The 18,252-nt window shown below is 43.4% G+C and overlaps 3 protein-coding genes across 3 annotated transcripts; all 3 read left to right on the forward strand.

The window, feature by feature from the left end:
• The first annotated feature begins 2,285 nt into the window (after positions 1-2,285).
• LOC146270925 (aquaporin FA-CHIP-like) lies at positions 2,286-4,718 on the forward strand. Its single transcript, XM_084707188.1, has 4 exons — positions 2,286-2,723; positions 3,358-3,519; positions 3,750-3,830; positions 4,111-4,718. Exons 1-4 carry the CDS (start codon positions 2,361-2,363, stop codon positions 4,291-4,293), a joined length of 789 nt encoding a protein of 262 aa, XP_084563314.1. The 5' UTR covers positions 2,286-2,360; the 3' UTR covers positions 4,294-4,718.
• A 3,478-nt stretch (positions 4,719-8,196) lies between these two features.
• On the forward strand, positions 8,197-9,938 carry LOC146270926 (aquaporin-1-like). Its single transcript, XM_084706631.1, has 4 exons — positions 8,197-8,556; positions 8,706-8,867; positions 9,253-9,333; positions 9,518-9,938. Exons 1-4 carry the CDS (start codon positions 8,197-8,199, stop codon positions 9,710-9,712), a joined length of 798 nt encoding a protein of 265 aa, XP_084562757.1. The 3' UTR covers positions 9,713-9,938.
• Positions 9,939-13,169: 3,231 nt separating this feature from the next.
• On the forward strand, positions 13,170-17,841 carry thoc1 (THO complex 1). Its single transcript, XM_084707393.1, has 21 exons — positions 13,170-13,315; positions 13,703-13,776; positions 13,895-13,955; positions 14,090-14,159; positions 14,257-14,375; positions 14,478-14,526; positions 14,610-14,705; positions 14,808-14,890; positions 14,979-15,052; positions 15,168-15,276; positions 15,361-15,495; positions 15,610-15,710; positions 15,857-15,923; positions 16,041-16,091; positions 16,194-16,264; positions 16,409-16,504; positions 16,587-16,652; positions 16,761-16,844; positions 16,942-17,089; positions 17,227-17,311; positions 17,420-17,841. The coding sequence occupies exons 1-21, from the start codon at positions 13,268-13,270 to the stop codon at positions 17,695-17,697; spliced, it is 1,965 nt and encodes a 654-aa protein (XP_084563519.1). The 5' UTR covers positions 13,170-13,267; the 3' UTR covers positions 17,698-17,841.
• The last annotated feature ends 411 nt before the right edge of the window (positions 17,842-18,252 follow it).

An 18,252-nucleotide genomic window follows, 5' to 3' on the forward strand; every position in this document is an offset into this window, starting at 1 on the left:
TAGGCTCTGAAAAATCCAGATAGCCCATAGCAGACACTACCATTAGTGTCCAACACGTGGATGGATCCAACCAAAGTAGTGATCGGTCCAAGATAGTACCTGGTCAATCCTCCCCCAGCACACTGAGCACTTAGTGAGATGGACCTCTGCTGGAGATGGTGGTGATGGGGGGAGGCAATACTTTATGGAGGCAGGGAAGCAGAGATTTGAAACCCTAATCTTTAGACGTAAACAAAGCTTAGCACAGAATCCAACATTATTTGACTACAGGGATATACTCTCATAAAGGTTATTGTTGAACACTGTCTGGTGGTTAGAATGGCCGTTCACCCATTTTGGTGATGCAACTTTTTGACATGCAATATCAGGACGAGCCATTAGCCAGTGCTAGCTCTTGGATTTGAGCCCATTTTCGAAGACCATCCATATTCAACCTGTCTTAAAACATGTTCTGCTGTGTACTCATTAACTTGTCCTACTAATATGCAGGTTCACGGAACACCGCTTATTGCATGAGACGTTTCCTGTCATAGGATACTGTCATGTAATATGTCATCACACTTATTCACTTATTCAATTTCAAAATCAATGCTTTTACAAAAGCAAACCTTTGATTGCACAACATATTTTCAGGGAGTTACTTTTCCAGCTGTTTTCTTAGCTGTGAATCATTGTGAACAATTATTCCACAAAGAATGCTTGTCTTTGCAACAGGGTAAATGAGAACAAACCATGTTTTCTTCCTTCCTTCATTCATCAATTTATTTGAACTCTACCTTTAATGGGTACTGTTACCAAAGTCACACTTGTTTATCTAAAGGAAATCTTTGTGACTATGTGCTTGCCAAAGGGGTACAGTTAATGATTCATTATTAAGTTCGAACTTAACATAACACTTACTCCAAGTTAAAGGGATATTTAAAATTGAAATCATATTTATTGTGATATTATTGTTTCATTTAGAACTGGTATTTGATTGAATTTACGAGGTATTCTTATCTGATTCTTTAATTGTAGTGGCCCAAGTAGCTTTAAACATAGCATGTTTTATCACTGAATCAGCTCATTCTATTCAGATAAACAGCATGTACTGATAAAAATAAATGCACAGTGTAATTATATATTATATACCTTACTGCTTGTTGCAGACTTGTTCTGTTTGTGGTTCCAGATGTCCGAGTTCCGGTCATTCATCACATTAACAGCCTGTCCTGTGCAATAATCGTAAGCAGGTAATATCTGAGAGGTTTGACCCTGTAGTATTACTCCATGCCCTGTTAACATTAACCACAAGTCGTTTCAGTTCTTTTCCACCCTCCACGTTTTTTTCCCTCCATTCAAGCTTTCCATCCAGTCAGGTGTCAGGTGGCTGAGCGGTTAGGGAATCGGGCTCTTAATCTGCCCGATTGCCGGTTCGATTCCCGGACGTGCCATATGACGTTGTGTCCTTGGGCAAGGCACTTCACCTACTTGCCTCGGGGGAATGTCCCTGTACCCACTGTAAGTCGCTCTGGATAAGAGCGTCTGCTAAATTATTAAATGTAAATCTAACTAAGACGCAAAGCAAAAGACGGGCATTTAACCAGACTGAAGACGATTGAATGACGACTTCTGTGGAGAAAATATTCATTGTACCCCTTCCATTTGTGTCCCAGAGGAAAGGAGATTTTGGGTCTATGCTCACCCTGCTCTGAACAAGTAGCGAAGATAAAGCAATTCTCAGATGTTATTTGGCCTCCAAAAATAGTCTTATGTGTAGTCATTGTTGTCTTCCATCTAAATCACATGGAAATTTTAAAATATGCTCAATGGTCTTTGAGTGAGAGGTCTGACACAGACAGAAAAACTCATGGAGATCAACTTCAAGAGTGCTAAACAAGGTGAAAAAGCTTCTCCATTTCTAGATAGGATGGAAACACATCATCCCAAGACAAAGTCTAATGTTACCAGTTTCCATGGCCACTGACAGAAGTCCAAAAGAGCAGAGGGAGGTAAAAGTGTAGAGGGAGGAAAGGAAAAAGGAAACAAGAGCAGGACAGGGGAGAGGGGCATCTGGTGTCTGTGTGGGGTGGGTGGGGTTGGAGGGGCCTGGTGGTGGAGGAGGGGGGGGGAGGCTGGGGGGGTAGGGGGTTGTAGAGAGGGAGAGACTAGGCAGAGGGAGGGAGAGGGAAGAAAAAGCCTTTTGGGTTTCTCATTAATTCAGCATGCCCTTCCCTTTTCACTTTTTTCTTGAAAACCCGCCTCCTTCTATTATCAGTCTCAGCCTTATAAATGCAGCCTGTTGCTGTTGTTTGTGAGTACACACATTGCAGTGGTCCACCACATGCCCCAGCCCAGCCAAAGCAGCCTGCAAAGCCACCATGAGAGAATTCCAGAGCAAGGCATTCTGGAGGGCCGTGCTGGCCGAGCTTGTCGGGATGACCCTCTTCATCTACCTCAGCATCTCCACAGCCATCGGGAACCCCCATAACACTAAACCAGACCAGGAGGTAAAGGTTTCTCTGGCCTTTGGACTGGCCATCGCCACCCTGGCCCAGAGTCTGGGACACATCAGTGGAGCCCACCTGAACCCAGCTGTAACCCTGGGCATGCTGGCCAGCTGTCAGATCAGTGTCTTCAAGGCAGTCATGTACATCGTGGCCCAGATGCTGGGGTCTGCACTGGCTAGTGGCATTGTGTTTGGAACGCGGCCAGACGGCACAAACACACTGGGAGTCAACGCAGTAAGTAGCACTTTGAAATTAATTTATGTAAAATGTGTGGAGGAGGTGTGTAGTCTTGAGTCAAATAAGAGGCTGATCTTTACAGAAAATGTGGAGTGCAAATTAAAAGAGGTTTGTCAACTTTGTTATAGCCATGTAGTTTCAGCAACAACAGGTTGCATGTGTTTTTTTATGTGTGCAAAGACACTGCAAATGTGAATGTAAACTTGCTCAATACATTTAGACTTACTGAAATAGCAAATGATTACGTTATGCTGCACCAGCTGCAGAAGTTTGATAAAGAAAACAGTGTGATGATACTCATGCACCTGCTGTTGAATTGCTCAATGGTACAACCAAATTGTGTAAAGTGGACTGAGAATAATGAACTGGCTCTCTTAACATGTCATCACATCTATTGCTGTATTCTATTAAAATTATGTAATGCAATGCTATTACCATTGCATGTACTTGTGTAGTCTTTCGAATCTTAAAATGTAAATGTTGAGTTTGTCAATGTATTTTGGGGGTTTCCTGCCATTGTAAACAAATATTTCAACTGCCTGCAAAATTGATCAAATGACAAATGAGCTAGACAAACTGTTTGGCGCTTGGAAAAACTGTTTATTTTTGGCTTCTCTCCTCTGTCTTGCAGCTCAATGGTGTCACTCCAGGACAAGGCGTGGGCATTGAGCTTCTGGCCACCTTCCAGCTGGTCCTATGTGTCATTGCAGTCACTGATAAAAGACGACGTGATGTCACAGGGTCTGCTCCCCTGGCCATTGGCCTCTCAGTCTGTTTGGGACACTTCGCAGCTGTAAGTTACTTAAGAGTCAGTCACGGTATCTGTTTAGACCATGCATCTTATTTTTAAGACATGATATACACAGGAGCAACACCTGAGAGAGACAAAAAACATGTTTTAGAGTTGTTGCTCATCTAATAACATTGCATTTTAATCACAAGGGTAAAAACGAATAATTGGTAGATTTTTTAGAAGTTAGAGATCCTATCTCTTCATGTTGTTGTGATTGTTGATATTTACAGATCAGCTACACAGGCTGCGGCATCAACCCTGCTCGCTCCTTCGGCCCCGCACTGATCATGAATGATTTCACAAACCACTGGGTAAGTCATTGTGCTGTATGGACACATTCCTGGGCTTAGTGCGACATTAGTGTGACATTAAAGCCACAGCCAAACAGCTCAATATCTTCTTCTATCTCCAAGTCTGTTAAATATGAAGAATAGAAGTTAATGAGCAACAGTATCTCTATTGTTTAAGGATGAGCTAGTAGAAAAACGATGCAGTGAGAGTACATGTTGTCATGTAGGTGAGCTCATCATGTTAGTCCCTCTAGTCCAGTGTAACCGTGGTGTACTGACCTGAAGTGCTGGCCTGTTGCAGGTGTACTGGGTGGGGCCAATGTGTGGAGGTGTGGCTGCCGCTCTCATCTACGACTTCCTGTTGTACCCCAAATTTGATGACTTCCCTGAGCGCATAAAGGTCCTGGTCAGTGGCCCTGTGGGGGACTACGATGTCAATGGAGCTGATGACACAACTGCCGTAGAGATGTCCCCAACAAAGTAGTCATGAAACCAGCGTCATATAGTGTATAGTACTTTGAGATACTTATATATGCTCATATAAAGAGTTTAAAATGCCCTTTAATGTGACAGAATTTTGTATTATTTTAAATTGATGATAAATAATGTTGTCATAGGGAAGGGCCATTTTGTCATAGGGAAGAGTCGTTAGTTAAAAACAACACATTTGTTTACTACCAACTATCTGTTTCTAAACTATTCATTTGAACATGCACTTCAGTTTTTGAGAGTCCTAAGAGAGACAGACTATGTATAAAACAAATTCCCTTATCAGTATTCTATGTAGAGTTTTTGTAAACATATTTCTATACATTTGTTTCCGTATGACTTTTTATTTTTCATATATTGTGTGTGCACTCCTGAATTGTCTTTCACTTTTGTAAGTAAATAAAACACCAGTTGTTAACACTTGCCTCTAATTTTTAGTTCTTTAATCATTTTCAAAAATCTAACTCCAACACTTCTCACTTCACAAATTTAATTCACTATTATTGATTATGCTGCATTATATTTTAATAATTTTGAAACATGCGCGAGTTGTATTTAGCAACAAGTATTGCAAACATAATGCTTTCTGTAACTGTTATAAAGCTGGTAACTAAAGGTTTGGCCGTACTTAACCTGCAGTCACCGATCACAGGACTTTGGAAGGCAGATGTTTGAGTGGTTTCTTCTTCTGACCTCTGCTGTCCTCTTCTGTCTAAAATGAGCCTAACCTTTCTGACCTGTGTTTTTGGACAGTATAGGGAAGGAGAGGTTTTCTTTTCATGATTCAAACTTCTTCTTAAGTCTTACTTACCGACGAGTCTGACTTCAGTGAGGTCTGCAAAATACTGTCAAAGAGGACTCAACAACAGAAAGAGTTTAAAATATATAAATATATACAATTTGCTATATCACGTTACTGTAGTTAACAGTAATTGTCAACAGCAATAGGGAGCTTAAAAATAAAATGCATTCAACTTTGGCTAGTAAAAAGTATGCTTTTTCAATGTAATTAACATTCATTCAACAGTGTGAATAGAATGAACTGCAAAGATTGAAGAGATTGCCATAGTCAATATAATTATATGATTCCTTAAACTGCCTCCACTGAATGGGACCATTAAATATATGTGTACAGTCAGTGCCAGTCCTAGCACATTTGGTGCCCTAGGCAAGGTTTACCTGCACCGACCCCCCACCCCCCAGCTCCCCACCCCTGCGTTTGGCGCCCTCTGCTGGTAGTGCATTTGAAACTCAAGGACAGCGGGAGGGTTCATTTAAATGGATGGACTTCCACTGAGGTTCTCCAGGGCCGGAAGTTTAGTTGTACATGAGCAACGTTGGGTGGGGCTGAGTTGAGAGGTGAGGAAAGGTGGGCAGTACCGGTCCTGGCACATTTGGCGCCCTAGGAAAGATTTATCAACAGCATCCCCCCCCCCCCCCCGGAGTGCAAATCGGGGTGCCGCCCCCCCAACCCACAACACGGACATATGACGCGGCGCGGCTGGCGCCCTTTGCCAGTAGTGCGGGAGGGTTCATTAATGGATGCACTTCTAGTCACAGTCTAGTCCTAGCCAACCGATTACATTACTGCATGTTATCTGCCTCAAACCTGTGTGTGTGTCCTGGCTTCTGGTTTGCTCTTTGTACAAGGTAGATCGTGGTGGCAGAAATCCTAACCGGCTCATTTAGGAGGACGTTCCTGGCTGAGTTGGTGAACATGATGGTATTTGTCCTCATGTGCTAGCTGGAGGTTGCTGGACATGAGAACCACAGCAGCCAAGACCAGCAGGCCATGGCCTTGCTGACCCAGGGGCACCTCAAAGGAGCCCAGCTAAACCCTGTGCTACCTGGGTCTGTTGGTCAGCTGTCAGAGCAGCTTCTTAAGAGCTGTGTTCTGTGTCCCAGTACGGATACTGGAGGCGTTTCTGGTAAGTGGCCTTGTGAATGGCCTAACACAACACATTCACTTGGGATAACAAGGTAAGTGTGCATGTGACTGCAGCTTTGAGTCGTTTATAACTGAATATGTGCCATGTAGTCCATGTGTCGGAGTGACATTTGGGAAATGACTTTAGGTAGTGCAGTTCCCTGTAAAACGTCTGCTGTGCATTTTTCTGGGCTGATCCGAGGTGTTGTACGATGTTCACCGTCTCTTGATGTGAAGGTCAAAATTGAATGGAAATCATTTCCTTTTGCTGTTACACAGCCAACCTAGACTTGCTCAAGGGTAATCTGCGATGTATCCAATCAGCAGGTCCATTCATCAACCTGCCGTGAGCAGCTTCTGAAAGGTGTTTCTTCAGAATTTTGTCTGCACAATAAGCTATCGCTATTTGGCAGCCCTTACAGAGGCTGCACGGCAGCGCCTTATCTTGTAGCTCCCTCTGTTTCGTCCATCCTTTGATACATGCAAATTTCATTGTACTTTCCAACAAGTTTGAGTCAAGAAAATCCTTTCCTGTCCCCTTACCCAGCTGACTGGAATCAACGCAGGTCAAGGTTTTACCATCAAGCTTCTGCTCACGCTTCAGGGGGTTCTGTGTGTCATGGCCTCTTTTGATGTTGAGGTGACGTCAAGGGCACCCTTGGGTAAAGTGTTCAAGAACAGAATAAGATGGAACAACAAAAGAGAACAGGGATGTAACAAAATGTGGGGAACTCAAGTAACTGTTTGTCCTGTTCTTCTATCCTATTTCTGTTCTTCTCTCACTGCCTCCCCCCTACCTTGTTTCTTGATAAGCCTCCTTTCCATTATGCACTCACCAGGTCAAGAACAACCTCATACCACAGCTTGTTACACTAATATGGTTGATGCCATATTATATTGTTATTTAAACATCCACCGCCACCTCCTCCTTATACTATTTATATCAAGACCCACAAAGTTAAGTATGGCCTCATACTACAGCCATTTTATTATATGCTTTAAAACCTGTGGAAAACAAGATTTCTCTCCTCACCTGTTGATTGATTTATTGCTGTAAAAAGTCATACGTGCATATGGGACCTTGGGGCACCAACTCACAGGGTTGAGTGGAATGAGATGCAGATAAACCTACAGCAGCTGTACCATAGCAGATGAAAACAACAGTAAGAACGCTTCGTTTGGTCTCAATAATCAGAGGGTTAGTGGTGAAAGGGGTTTTAGATATATTAAACTGAGTTCTTGAGAATTATAAAGTTAATGTTTATTTTAAGTACATAATAATATATAGCAACGTAACCGTCATCGACACACAAACATAAGACAATAACACAAAACCACCTGTCCATGAATCAGATGATCAGAAGTAGCGCACGCACAAACAGCGTCTCTGATTCCCTGGCCATCTTCAGCTTCGATATTTAAAGGAGTACCCTGGAATTTGTCAAGCATCTGGTCTCTCTAAACAACAATCGATCAGTATAAATGTTGAACAAATTCTTCTCCACAATGGATGTCTTATCAGGAAAGGGTAATCCAGCATCTTCTCTTAAACATGTTCCCAAAAACGTATCAACCCTTAAATCACCCAGACATCCTGTCTCCGGATTTCCCTCCCTGATCAAACTCATCTCCATTGTATCAACAATCTTAGATAGAAGCCTGTAAAAGATACCCACCCTTCCCCAACAATTTTTCTGCAAATTGTAAGCTTGTCTCAGGATGTTCCTTAACAATGAACAAAGGAGCTTACAGGTAAACCACTATTAAAACACATTAATTCTACATACAGTACATGCAAAAATTGTATTACATGACACCACAGGGTGACAGTGTCAAGGCGTGTATTTTTTTTCTTCCCCCATCTTGCTTTTTCTGTCAGCCTCCTCCCACTGTTGCTGTAGGGTGAAAGTGTATAAATTCTACTTGACCAGCTCTGCTTGGTAATGTTAATGTCAAAGCTGACAGTCTGGAATGATGGCAGAATTCAAAAGTTGGTTGTTTTGGCGGGCAGTTATGGCAGAGTTGGTTGGCATGATCCTTTTTATTTTCATTGGCATTTCTTCAGCCATAGGGAACAAAAATGCCTCAAACCCAGACCAGGAGGTCAAGGTGGCCTTAGCTTTTGGACTGGCCATCGCCACTCTGGCCCAGAGTCTGGGACACGTCAGTGGAGCCCACCTGAACCCTGCAATCACTCTGGGCCTGCTGGTCAGTTGTCAGATCAGTTTCCTCAGAGCAGTGCTCTACATTCTCGCACAGATGCTGGGTGCCATCATAGCTAGTGCTATTATATATGGAATCGACCCAAACTCATCACTAGGGGTCAATTCGGTAAGTGTTTTTACATTGTTCTGGTTATGTAGTTAAGTTATCTGAAGTGTGTTTGGAAGATGGAACAATTAGGACTCTGTTTTAAGCGACATTGAATAAAGAGGTACTTTGATCAAATCATTTTGAAAACTGTCTCCTGTCTCTCTCAGCTTAACAACATCAGTGCAGGCAAAGGTTTTGCCGTAGAATTCCTAGCCACACTCCAACTGGTCCTGTGTGTCATTGCTGTCACTGATAAAAGGCGTAACGATGTCACTGGGTCTGCACCCCTGGCGATCGGCCTCTCTGTGGGTCTAGGGCATCTCGCGGCTGTAAGTGAAGTTAAAAACACATTCATCTTGACACTAGAGTTTACTATAAACAGACTTGAGGACAAGCTGTAAAAAACCCTCTGCTTCAGTGGACGTTTGAATGATACAGTATAAACAGTAACATAGTGCTAACATCAAGGTAGATGGAATCTTGATAATATATGACATGAATTACATCTGTTTTTGAAAAGAGAAGTACTGTTCCAACGAGTAATGTTGTAAGTCAAACAAGACAGTTATCTTTTCACACTAAGCTTTCTCAGGCTAGGACAGAGCATCACGTTCTGAAGATCCATCCTTTCTTACATGGAAAAGAAATCATGTTGTGATGTTGATATAACGCTTAATTGCATTGTCTGACACAGTTGTGACTTCTTATCCACAGATAAGTTTCACTGGCTGTGGAATAAACCCAGCAAGATCCTTTGGGCCAGCATTGATTATGGAGTATTTTGACAATCATTGGGTAAAATAAACTTTTCACAACTTTTTATTTAGATGTGTTTCGACTTGTTCATGTTATCATGATAACCATCTTACTTCTACTATTACTGGTTTTCTTTGTGTAAAAGACAATAATTGTCTATCACTACTGTCCCCTCCCACATTCTGATAAAGGAATATTGCCAATATTTCTGCTCTCACATTAGGTGTACTGGCTGGGGCCCATGTGTGGAGGCATAGTGGCATCTCTTCTCTACGACTTCCTCTTTTATCCCCGAAGTGATAACTTCAGCAACCGCTGGAACGTCCTGTCCAGTGGTGAGGAAGTGGAGACTCCAGCCCCTGACGTTTCTGTGGATGGCAGCAGCAGGCCAGTCCCCAGTCAGTGGCCCCGACACTGAGGGTCTGTATTTGGTCAGGTCATCTGATGTGCTGTAGATTGTCTACTTATCGCAGCGATGGAATATGAATGTGCGCACACTGTCTATCTCTGCCATGCTTGTTTTTTTTTATTGAGCTATTTTGTCAAGCGTTTCATGCCTGTGATACTTTGGGTCCTTCATTTGGATCCTACTGTTATGAAGGATTGAAGAAAATTGTCTGAATAAAGAGTGTGTTTTTCATTTACTCACTTTGCAAACTGCAATAACCTCAAGTCTCAGCCCCAAATACTCCCAGTGTAAGACAATACCCCGCAGTATCCATAATTGACCTGTTTAACTGTTATGAATCTGTGTTAACCTTGAAAAGGTCTCATGTGCATTACAAACTGTAGGTCATTCCATTCAAGGAGTCTGAAGGCAGTCCAGCATAACAATGATCAAACATCACAAGAATATAAATGATAATGGGGCATTAAAAAACTAAATTTTCGACCTAAAAAAACACCCCACTGTAATTAATCAAGTGGACGTTTCCTCCTTGGCAGTGTCACAAGTAATGTTCTTCCAACAGTAGCACACACAGTCGGTCTCATGTGCTCTTTTATGGATGTTTAATGGACCCTCCACCCTGTGCTAATCATTGAGTAACCACCAACCTAATCTGAACGGAGACAGTATAGTACAGTAAGCCCTCCAGAACATATTTGTGAGTTATTCTTGGCTGACCCACCCACCAGGGGCAGGAAAGCCTCTCTGCATGAATGAACATACCCTCATTGACGGTTCTATTAAGACAAACTTATTATTCTGCTTTGTGTGAGATGATCATTAACCTAAAATGTTTTCACCCCAATTGATGTCGTAACCCCACCGGAAGATGGAGCAAACAAGGTCTATACCCATTTTTGCAACATTGGTTTTAATGTATTCCACATCCGTTTGGAAATGACTGCTACAGTTACAGTTAATTATGCCCATGTCATAGCAAATAATGGGTTCAATGTGAACATGTTCATGTGAACCATAATTGCAGGAATATATTTAAAATTGACACATCCTTGTCTCACTAAATGATCATAGAAATTGCATAAAAGGTGCACTGCAAGATATTTTTCTATCCTTCAAATTGAGTGAATGTTTAACTTCTGAGGGCAAGCCTGGCCATTGTTATTAAGTCGTCCCTAAACAGCATGAACAAAGCTAGTGTCCCTGTCCAATTATTTGATTCTGAATTTCTTCCATCAAATTAATCTTTTCACATGGCTGAGCGGTTCGGCAGTTGGGCTATTAATCAGAAGGTTGTTGGTTCGATTCCTGGCCGTACCAAATGACGTTGTGTCCTTGGGCAAGGCACTTCACACTACTTGCCTTCGGGAGAATGTCCCTGTACTTACTTTAAGTCGCTCTGGATAAGAGCATCTGCTATCTATCTAAAATGTAAAATGATAAGATCATTGGGTTGCCAATTTTTTCAACAAATCTGATTCTACTTGGCATTTTGAATTTCATACATGGCAAAACCTGCTTTTGTATCATGTCTACTCAAGTATGTACTAGTACATTTCAACAGAACAGCAATTCAACTAATTTCGGGTCTCTGGATACCTGTGGATAAATGTTTATCCAAATGTTTTAGTTCAACTAAGTGGGAGTTTGAAGAGAAGGGCACCCCCCGTCCACACCCCACAACCTCTAACCCCTAACCCATCTTCAAATTCCTAGTTGTGAGCAATGTCGAGCCCTTATCTGTAACCACAGAGACACTTACCATGTTCACTCCCTTTCTGCTTTTCGTCAGTTATTGGCCTCGGCCCAAAAACCACGGTATAGGATGGGGAAGGAGGGAAGGAACTGTTTAGAAATGAAGAAAAGTAAATAGCGCAGTGTTATCTTGACAAATGCAGAACTATGCATGCAGTCAACGTTAGAATGAGGTGCCACAACAAACTGCTGGGTCAAGTGGTCTTTTTTTTCGCACACACCCTAACTATTGAAGCATGAAATGTTGTCTCAGCTATTCACAACAGGCAGATAGTGACACTCCTGGACCACATTTCACAGTCATGTTGTGCTCAACTGAAGTGCAACATTCAAGTTAAGCATCTTTCCTTTTCAGGTGACACAGCAGAATCCCCCTAATTCTCCGTATTTTCTAACACCTCAGAACGCTAGTAGTTGTGCTAGTTACTCTAGTGCTAAAAGAACATAGGCTACTGATTGCACAGATATTTGATCCCTTCGTGCACAAGCCACTTCAAAGCACATTGCCCCTAGAACTGCCATGTGTAATTGTAGCCAACAAATAAGCAATGCAGTAGAGTAAAGTATTATTCACTTGGGGTGATAGTGTGGTGGGCATAAAAACAAAAATGAGCATCTAGACGAACTGGCCTATTCCATAAACACAACCTATAGGGCATTTTCGCAAGGCCTGCTTACCTACTTACGTTCATACTTTTCTTATTTGTGTACCTACCTATTTAGTTACCTACAACTTATTTACTTACTTGCGTGTTCTCTTTCACACACACGCACACACACACACACAAGTGTTTCCCTCTTTTATTGGGTGCCAGCACAATTGTGAAGGCATGGCAACAAGCCTTTACGCAGATTAAATTGACCTGGCCTTAAGGAATGGCAAAGAAGAGGGTTGGTGTTAAGATGTTAAGAGCTTTGCCAGCCTGACTGTCATGGAGCCAGTGTTCTTTTAAAACATCCTATGGTGGAAGAGAGGACACAGAAGGCATTCAGTAACATTCTGCATGTGTCAAGATACTAATGAATGCTCTCAAGAAACCACCATGCTGTGAACATTTGAGCTGATTTAAGCTTTTCAACACCTCATGTGTGCTGAATGCAAATGGTGATAGATAATATGTATAAGAACGCAACTACCTCTTGGACCTCTTTGGTAAATATTTTACAGACACAAAACGCTAGCATGCTGACATGTGCAAAATATAAGGATATGGAAACACACCAGGGCTCTCAAGTTTTATCAAAGTTTGGAGTGAGATTCCTTGTCAACGTCTAGGTCGGGCGGGGGGGGGCTCACATTAGGCAAACAAGAGAGATTCAAAATCGTTCTGCATCGTTTGTGCGAGCAAATTACTTACATCTAAAATACCTTTTATTTTTTAAATATATCATAGTATCTTAATTCACATCCTTACTGGTTCATAATAGAGTGGGTTCATAATAGGCCGCATTTCTCTCCGAAAGAATAACCGAGCTCGACCCCGGTATTCGGGCTCGGGTCAGGAGGCGAGCCTCTCGTTCGTAGCTTGCTTATACTGCCACCTCGCGTCCTAAACATTTCTTATAAAATAAATGGAGAACACCCCACGCCTGCAAGTTACAAAATATCTAGCAAAAAGATAACATGTTACTGTGTATCTGCTAAGGATAGTAACGTTATATTATGACTTTTACAATAAATTCGCTTTTTTTCTTTTGGAATATAGCTAATTGTTGATCTGCTTTTCCGTTTCCCCCGGATGTACAATACAAGTCAGGCCAGGGTCAGTTCTGTGTTGCGGCTGCTACAAGCTAGCAGCAACAGGGGAAAACATGTCTCCGTCCTTGTTCAATTTCATCGATGCAAAAGACAAATTTACTGTAAGAATTGTAACGTTATAATTGTATGTTAATTAAGTTAAGAACTTTATACCTAAGAACGTTGTTTAAAAAAAGACAATTTAATAGATACAATTTCCTAAAAAATGTAGCTAGTTAGCTGGCTAGCTATTCATACAACACCCAGTTGTAAGCAGGCTAGCACGAACTAACTCGAGCAAGCGGCAGCAGCAGACTAAAACTAACAATCGATGCAATTCACCAGTACTTTGCTAGATGTCTCAAAAGCTGTCCATGGGAACAGTAGACCGTGCTGAGCATTAAGAGCTTACCAGGGCGTTTACTGCCGGGTACAGACAGTGTTATTATGTAAATTACACTAGTGTTTTGCTAATATTAATAGTGTTACTTCTTGTTTCACTCATTTAGGCTTCGACCATAAGTGCACTCACTAACAAAAACAGCAAACCGTTGATCAGCGCATTCAACCAGATCACTGGGAAGTAAGTAAGAAGCTAAACGCCAGTTCATAAGTGTCTTGTGTCTCTGCACACCGTCGTTTCTTAGCTAACATTCATTCCTTAAAATATATTTTCTGTCTCTGATTTTATTTCTCTGCAGTGAGTTAGAGAAGAAAACCACGTTCGACCAAGCTCTGAGGGGTGTGTTGGAAGAGCAAATTGTAAGTTGTATGCTATAGTCAGTGATAAAGATGTAGTTTGTGTGTATAGTGTGGCTACGGTGGCTAAGAACCTCTGACTCCCATTCAAATATTGTGTGCCTGTCCTTACGAACATGAAATGTTTTTTTGTACAGGTAGAACAGAAAGCAAGCTGCGATGACTTCCTGTCTCTCATTTATCTCAGCATTGATGGAGTCACGGAAGGTAGGCAGTTCGCCTAGTTAGCCTACCTCACTTCCTAAACACGGTCTGTAGTGAGCTACGAGAGATGGATAATGATGCTCCCCCACCTCCTATCCAGGGATCTGTTCGGCTACTACTCCTTTCCTCTTGTTGGGAGATGTGTTGGACTGCCTTCCTCTGGACCAATGTGATAAGATATTCTCCTTTGTTGAAGAAAATGTATCTACCTGGAAATCGGTAAGGAACTGGAAGCTCTACGTCTGCTTGCTTAGAGTAGAGAACATTGGAACCGTGTGCGTCTTTCTCCTGCAATTGTAATATTTTGGCATTGTTTTTCAGAACTCCTTCTATACGGCTGGGAAGAACTACTTATTGAGGATGTGTAATGGTAAGGAGGCAGTTGAGTTTATGATTCAAATCACCACAGATGACTTTTTCGTCTCGTTCTGACACCGTCCTCTGTCTCTGCAGATCTGCTGAGGAGGCTGTCCAAGTCACAGAACACGGTGTTCTGTGGCAGAATTCAGCTGTTCCTGGCTCGCCTGTTCCCCCTGTCTGAGAAATCAGGTGCGAGTGGCCAGTAGATATCAGCCGCTACAAACGGCCTCTCGTCCTCACGGGATTGCATTTAGACTTCCTCATGTGTTGATCCCCCTGTGTTGGTCTCAGGCTTAAATTTGCAGAGCCAGTTCAACCTGGACAACATCACAGTCTTCAACAAAAATGAACAAGAGAGCACCCTTGGGCAGAAGGTGAGGGCCTTTCACATGTTGGGACACCTGCCTGCTGTTTGTATTCCGGTGAACCACTGTCCCCTCATGTCTACCTGTGTGTTCCCAGCACACAGAGGAGAGGGAGGATGGCATGGAGGTGGAGGAGGGGGAGATGGGAGACGAGGACGCCCCTGCACCATGGTAACTCAACATCGCTGAGTCAGCCGACCATGTTGGTTAGACTACGTCGGCGGAAATAAAAAACATTGCAATGTCATTTTGATTGAATTATTGACGTGACACTCTTCACTTTCAGCTCCATTCCCATCGACTACAACCTCTACAGAAAGTTCTGGACCCTCCAAGACTATTTCAGAAATCCTGTGCAGTGCTATGACAAGTTCTCGTGGATGACGTTCCTCAAGGTAACCCCCCCTAGAGATTGACTTCAAAAGAAGAAGGAAAACGAAAAAGCCTTCAAGGCAATTCAGTGATATGTCCTCTCTCAGTATTCAGACGAGACGTTGGCAGTGTTCAAGAGCTTCAAACTAGACGACATGCAGGCCTCTAAGAGAAAGCTGGAGGAGCTCAGGACCTCTGGCGGAGATCACGTCTACTTTGCTAAGTTCCTCACCAGTGAGAAGGTGCACCATATCTCCCTGTTTCGGCCATCATGATTCAGTGCATGGCTTGAGTACAAAAAGGAACCATATTATGCACATGGGTTCATTATTAAGCTCTGTGCCCTCTCTCTGCAGCTGATGGACCTCCAGCTGAGCGACAGCAACTTCAGACGGCACATCCTCTTGCAGTATCTCATCCTCTTCCAGTACCTGAAAGGCCAAGTCAAATTTAAAAGGTATGGAGTCGAGGGGGTTACTCTGTACCATGTCCTCTGTCGTGTAAAGATTGGGCATGCGGCTCTTCTTTGGGGGCCCAGCCTTGAATAGATGTGTCAGAAGCCACCGGAAACTTCAGGTGTCTGTACTTGTTGCCCTGCTGCAGCTCTGGCTGTGTCTTGAATGATGACCAGTCCGCGTGGATGGAGGAGACCACCAAACTGGTTTACCAGGTCAGCCTCTGGCACAGAACTGCACACACTGTTCACAATGACATGCTCAACATGTGTGTTGGGGATCATGGATTGCAACTTTAGAGAACATTGAAGCTAAAATATGTTTCCCCGTAGCTCCTGAGAGAGATCCCACCAGATGGAGACAAATTTGCCACAATGGTTGAGGTAAATTTCTGCATAGAGATATCTAGCCATGTGTTTTACTTCTATGTAGGTCATAGCATTTCAGGCAATGTTGATGTTAAATGATATATTCCTTTTTAAAAGCATATCCTGAACACAGAAGAGAACTGGAACTCTTGGAAAAACGAGGGATGCCCAAGCTTTGTTAAAGAAAGGTAGGACAAACAAAATCTGTTAAATCCAAGTGTACTTTATGGTCCACACAAAAGATTGGATTTGATGCAAGCCTGGAAGTCCTGGCACACCTCCTTCCAGACTCCCATACCCAGACACTCTCACCTGTATCTCCCTCTCTATAGACCTGCAGAAGACAAACCCAAGAGGCCCACAAGGAAACGGCAAGCTCCAGAGGACTTTCTGGGAAAAGGCCCTGATAGGAAGGTCTTCATGGGAAAGTACGTATTCAGTACTCTGTATGATTAGATGACAGATCACATCAACCCACGACTCTACATCTCACAACCTCTCATCTTCCAGCGATGAGTTGACCAGACTGTGGAACCTCAACCATGACAACATGGAGGCCTGCAAATCTGACAGCAGGTCAGTGTTCCTGTTGGTCAAACCAACTGGGGATCCCCATTATCCTGCTATGAATTCAAAGATGGCCTTAAGTGTAGGAACCGGTGATTCAACCCCTCCTTCCTGCAGGGAGTTCATGCCATCCCTGGAGGAGTTCTTCGAGGAAGCCATTGAACAAGCCGACCCCGTCAACATGGTGGAGGAAGAGTACAAGTACGTCAAGAACGTTCACAGTGTCATAGAAGTCCTCCATGGCTAACCAGACCTCTGAGATGTCGTTCTTTCTCCCTTCCCTGTGTGTTCTCCGCAGGGTGGTGAGGAACTCCAACTACGGCTGGAGAGCTCTCCGCCTGCTGTCCAGGAGGAGCCCGCACTTCTTCCAGCCCACCAACCAGCAGTTCAAGAGCCTAGCAGACTACCTGGAGAGCATGGTCATCAAACTGGCCAAGGAGCTACCCGTAAGTGACCCACACTGGGAGCACACCCGGTCGTAACCTCAGTCAAGAGTTGACTATTATGTTTGCTCCGATGACACTGATAATTCACCCATCACCCCCGCCACCCCCCCCCCCCCCCCCCACACACACACACACAGAAGGACCTCCCCTCCGAGGAGATCAAGACTGGGGAGGAGGACGACGACGACAACGGAGACAACCTTCTCAAAGAGAGCAACGACAGTAAGTAGCAGTAACGTCACCACGCGCCATCTGGGGCGTCCAGACACACCAAGAGACGAGAGCATGGTCATTTCTTGGTCCCCCATTCGTGTTTGCTGTTGTCCCCAGGCCCAAGCATGCAGAGCAAGCTGGTTTCCAACCAGCAGATGGATGAGATCGCAGCCAAGCTGGGGGCTCAGTGGAAGGCCCTGGCGGTCCAGCTCGAGATGAAGGCGGTGGAGGTGCGGGAGATCGAGACAGACAGCGAGGACGTGGAGATGCAGGCCAAGCTGCTGCTGGTGGCCTGGCAGGATCGGGAGGGCCCCCAGGCCACCGTGGAGAACCTGGTCACTGCCCTCAACACAGCTGGCTTCTCCCAGATGGCAGATAACCTCAATGAGGCATGAACTGTTGAGGCTGTTTTGTTGTTTTAATTTGCTCCATATGTCAGTACACTCACTTTAGGTAAAAAAACAAAAACACTTTTTGTATGTTCAATCTCAAGGGACTAATTGTTTTCCTGTATCCAATAAAGATGTTTTTTTAAGGGGCCTGATTTCCATTTATTGTCACATGCAGTTCCGAGAGCACAACAAAGTATCTTTTGATTGGTATAACAGTTTATTTTCACCATCCATGAAAAGCCATCAGTCAATAACTTAGTACAGAGACAGTGTTGATCATTGAAGGTCTTAAACATTGTGGCAGGGTGGTTAGGATGACTGCATGAGATAGAAAGTAAAGCATATTTGCCAGAGAGCAGGGATACTTGAACCACTCCAGAGACATCACGCCCAAGAACATCAGTAAGACCAATGTGCATGGTCGGTTTGTTTGACAAACCATGTATCCTAGACCTTACAAGTGAGGGGTTTTGAGCTTTTAATTTGGAAGATAACAAAACATTTGATAAGTACCAACAAATGATACCTGGGACACCTGGTACTGGGCCCAAACTTTCT

The sequence above is a fragment of the Hypomesus nipponensis genome, chromosome 10 (genome assembly GCF_054491055.1).
Source record: "Hypomesus nipponensis isolate SF chromosome 10, ASM5449105v1, whole genome shotgun sequence".
Taxonomy (NCBI): Eukaryota; Metazoa; Chordata; class Actinopteri; order Osmeriformes; family Osmeridae; genus Hypomesus; species Hypomesus nipponensis.

What these genes read in the sequence shown, in the direction of transcription:
- LOC146270925 (XM_084707188.1), top strand. Translation starts at nt 2,361, where the DNA reads ATGAGAGAATTCCAGAGCAAGGCATTCTGGAGGGCCGTGCTGGCCGAG. An exon ending in GTTTGGGACACTTCGCAGCT is followed by an intron (nt 3,520 to 3,749) that starts GTAAGTTACTTA and finishes TGATATTTACAG; the next exon opens with ATCAGCTACACAGGCTGCGG. An exon ending in ATGATTTCACAAACCACTGG is followed by an intron (nt 3,831 to 4,110) that starts GTAAGTCATTGT and finishes GGCCTGTTGCAG; the next exon opens with GTGTACTGGGTGGGGCCAAT.
- LOC146270926 (XM_084706631.1), top strand. Translation starts at nt 8,197, where the DNA reads ATGATGGCAGAATTCAAAAGTTGGTTGTTTTGGCGGGCAGTTATGGCA. An exon ending in GTCTAGGGCATCTCGCGGCT is followed by an intron (nt 8,868 to 9,252) that starts GTAAGTGAAGTT and finishes TCTTATCCACAG; the next exon opens with ATAAGTTTCACTGGCTGTGG. An exon ending in AGTATTTTGACAATCATTGG is followed by an intron (nt 9,334 to 9,517) that starts GTAAAATAAACT and finishes CTCTCACATTAG; the next exon opens with GTGTACTGGCTGGGGCCCAT.
- thoc1 (XM_084707393.1), top strand. Translation starts at nt 13,268, where the DNA reads ATGTCTCCGTCCTTGTTCAATTTCATCGATGCAAAAGACAAATTTACT. An exon ending in CATTGATGGAGTCACGGAAG is followed by an intron (nt 14,160 to 14,256) that starts GTAGGCAGTTCG and finishes CCTCCTATCCAG; the next exon opens with GGATCTGTTCGGCTACTACT. An exon ending in TCTCAAAGAGAGCAACGACA is followed by an intron (nt 17,312 to 17,419) that starts GTAAGTAGCAGT and finishes TGTTGTCCCCAG; the next exon opens with GCCCAAGCATGCAGAGCAAG.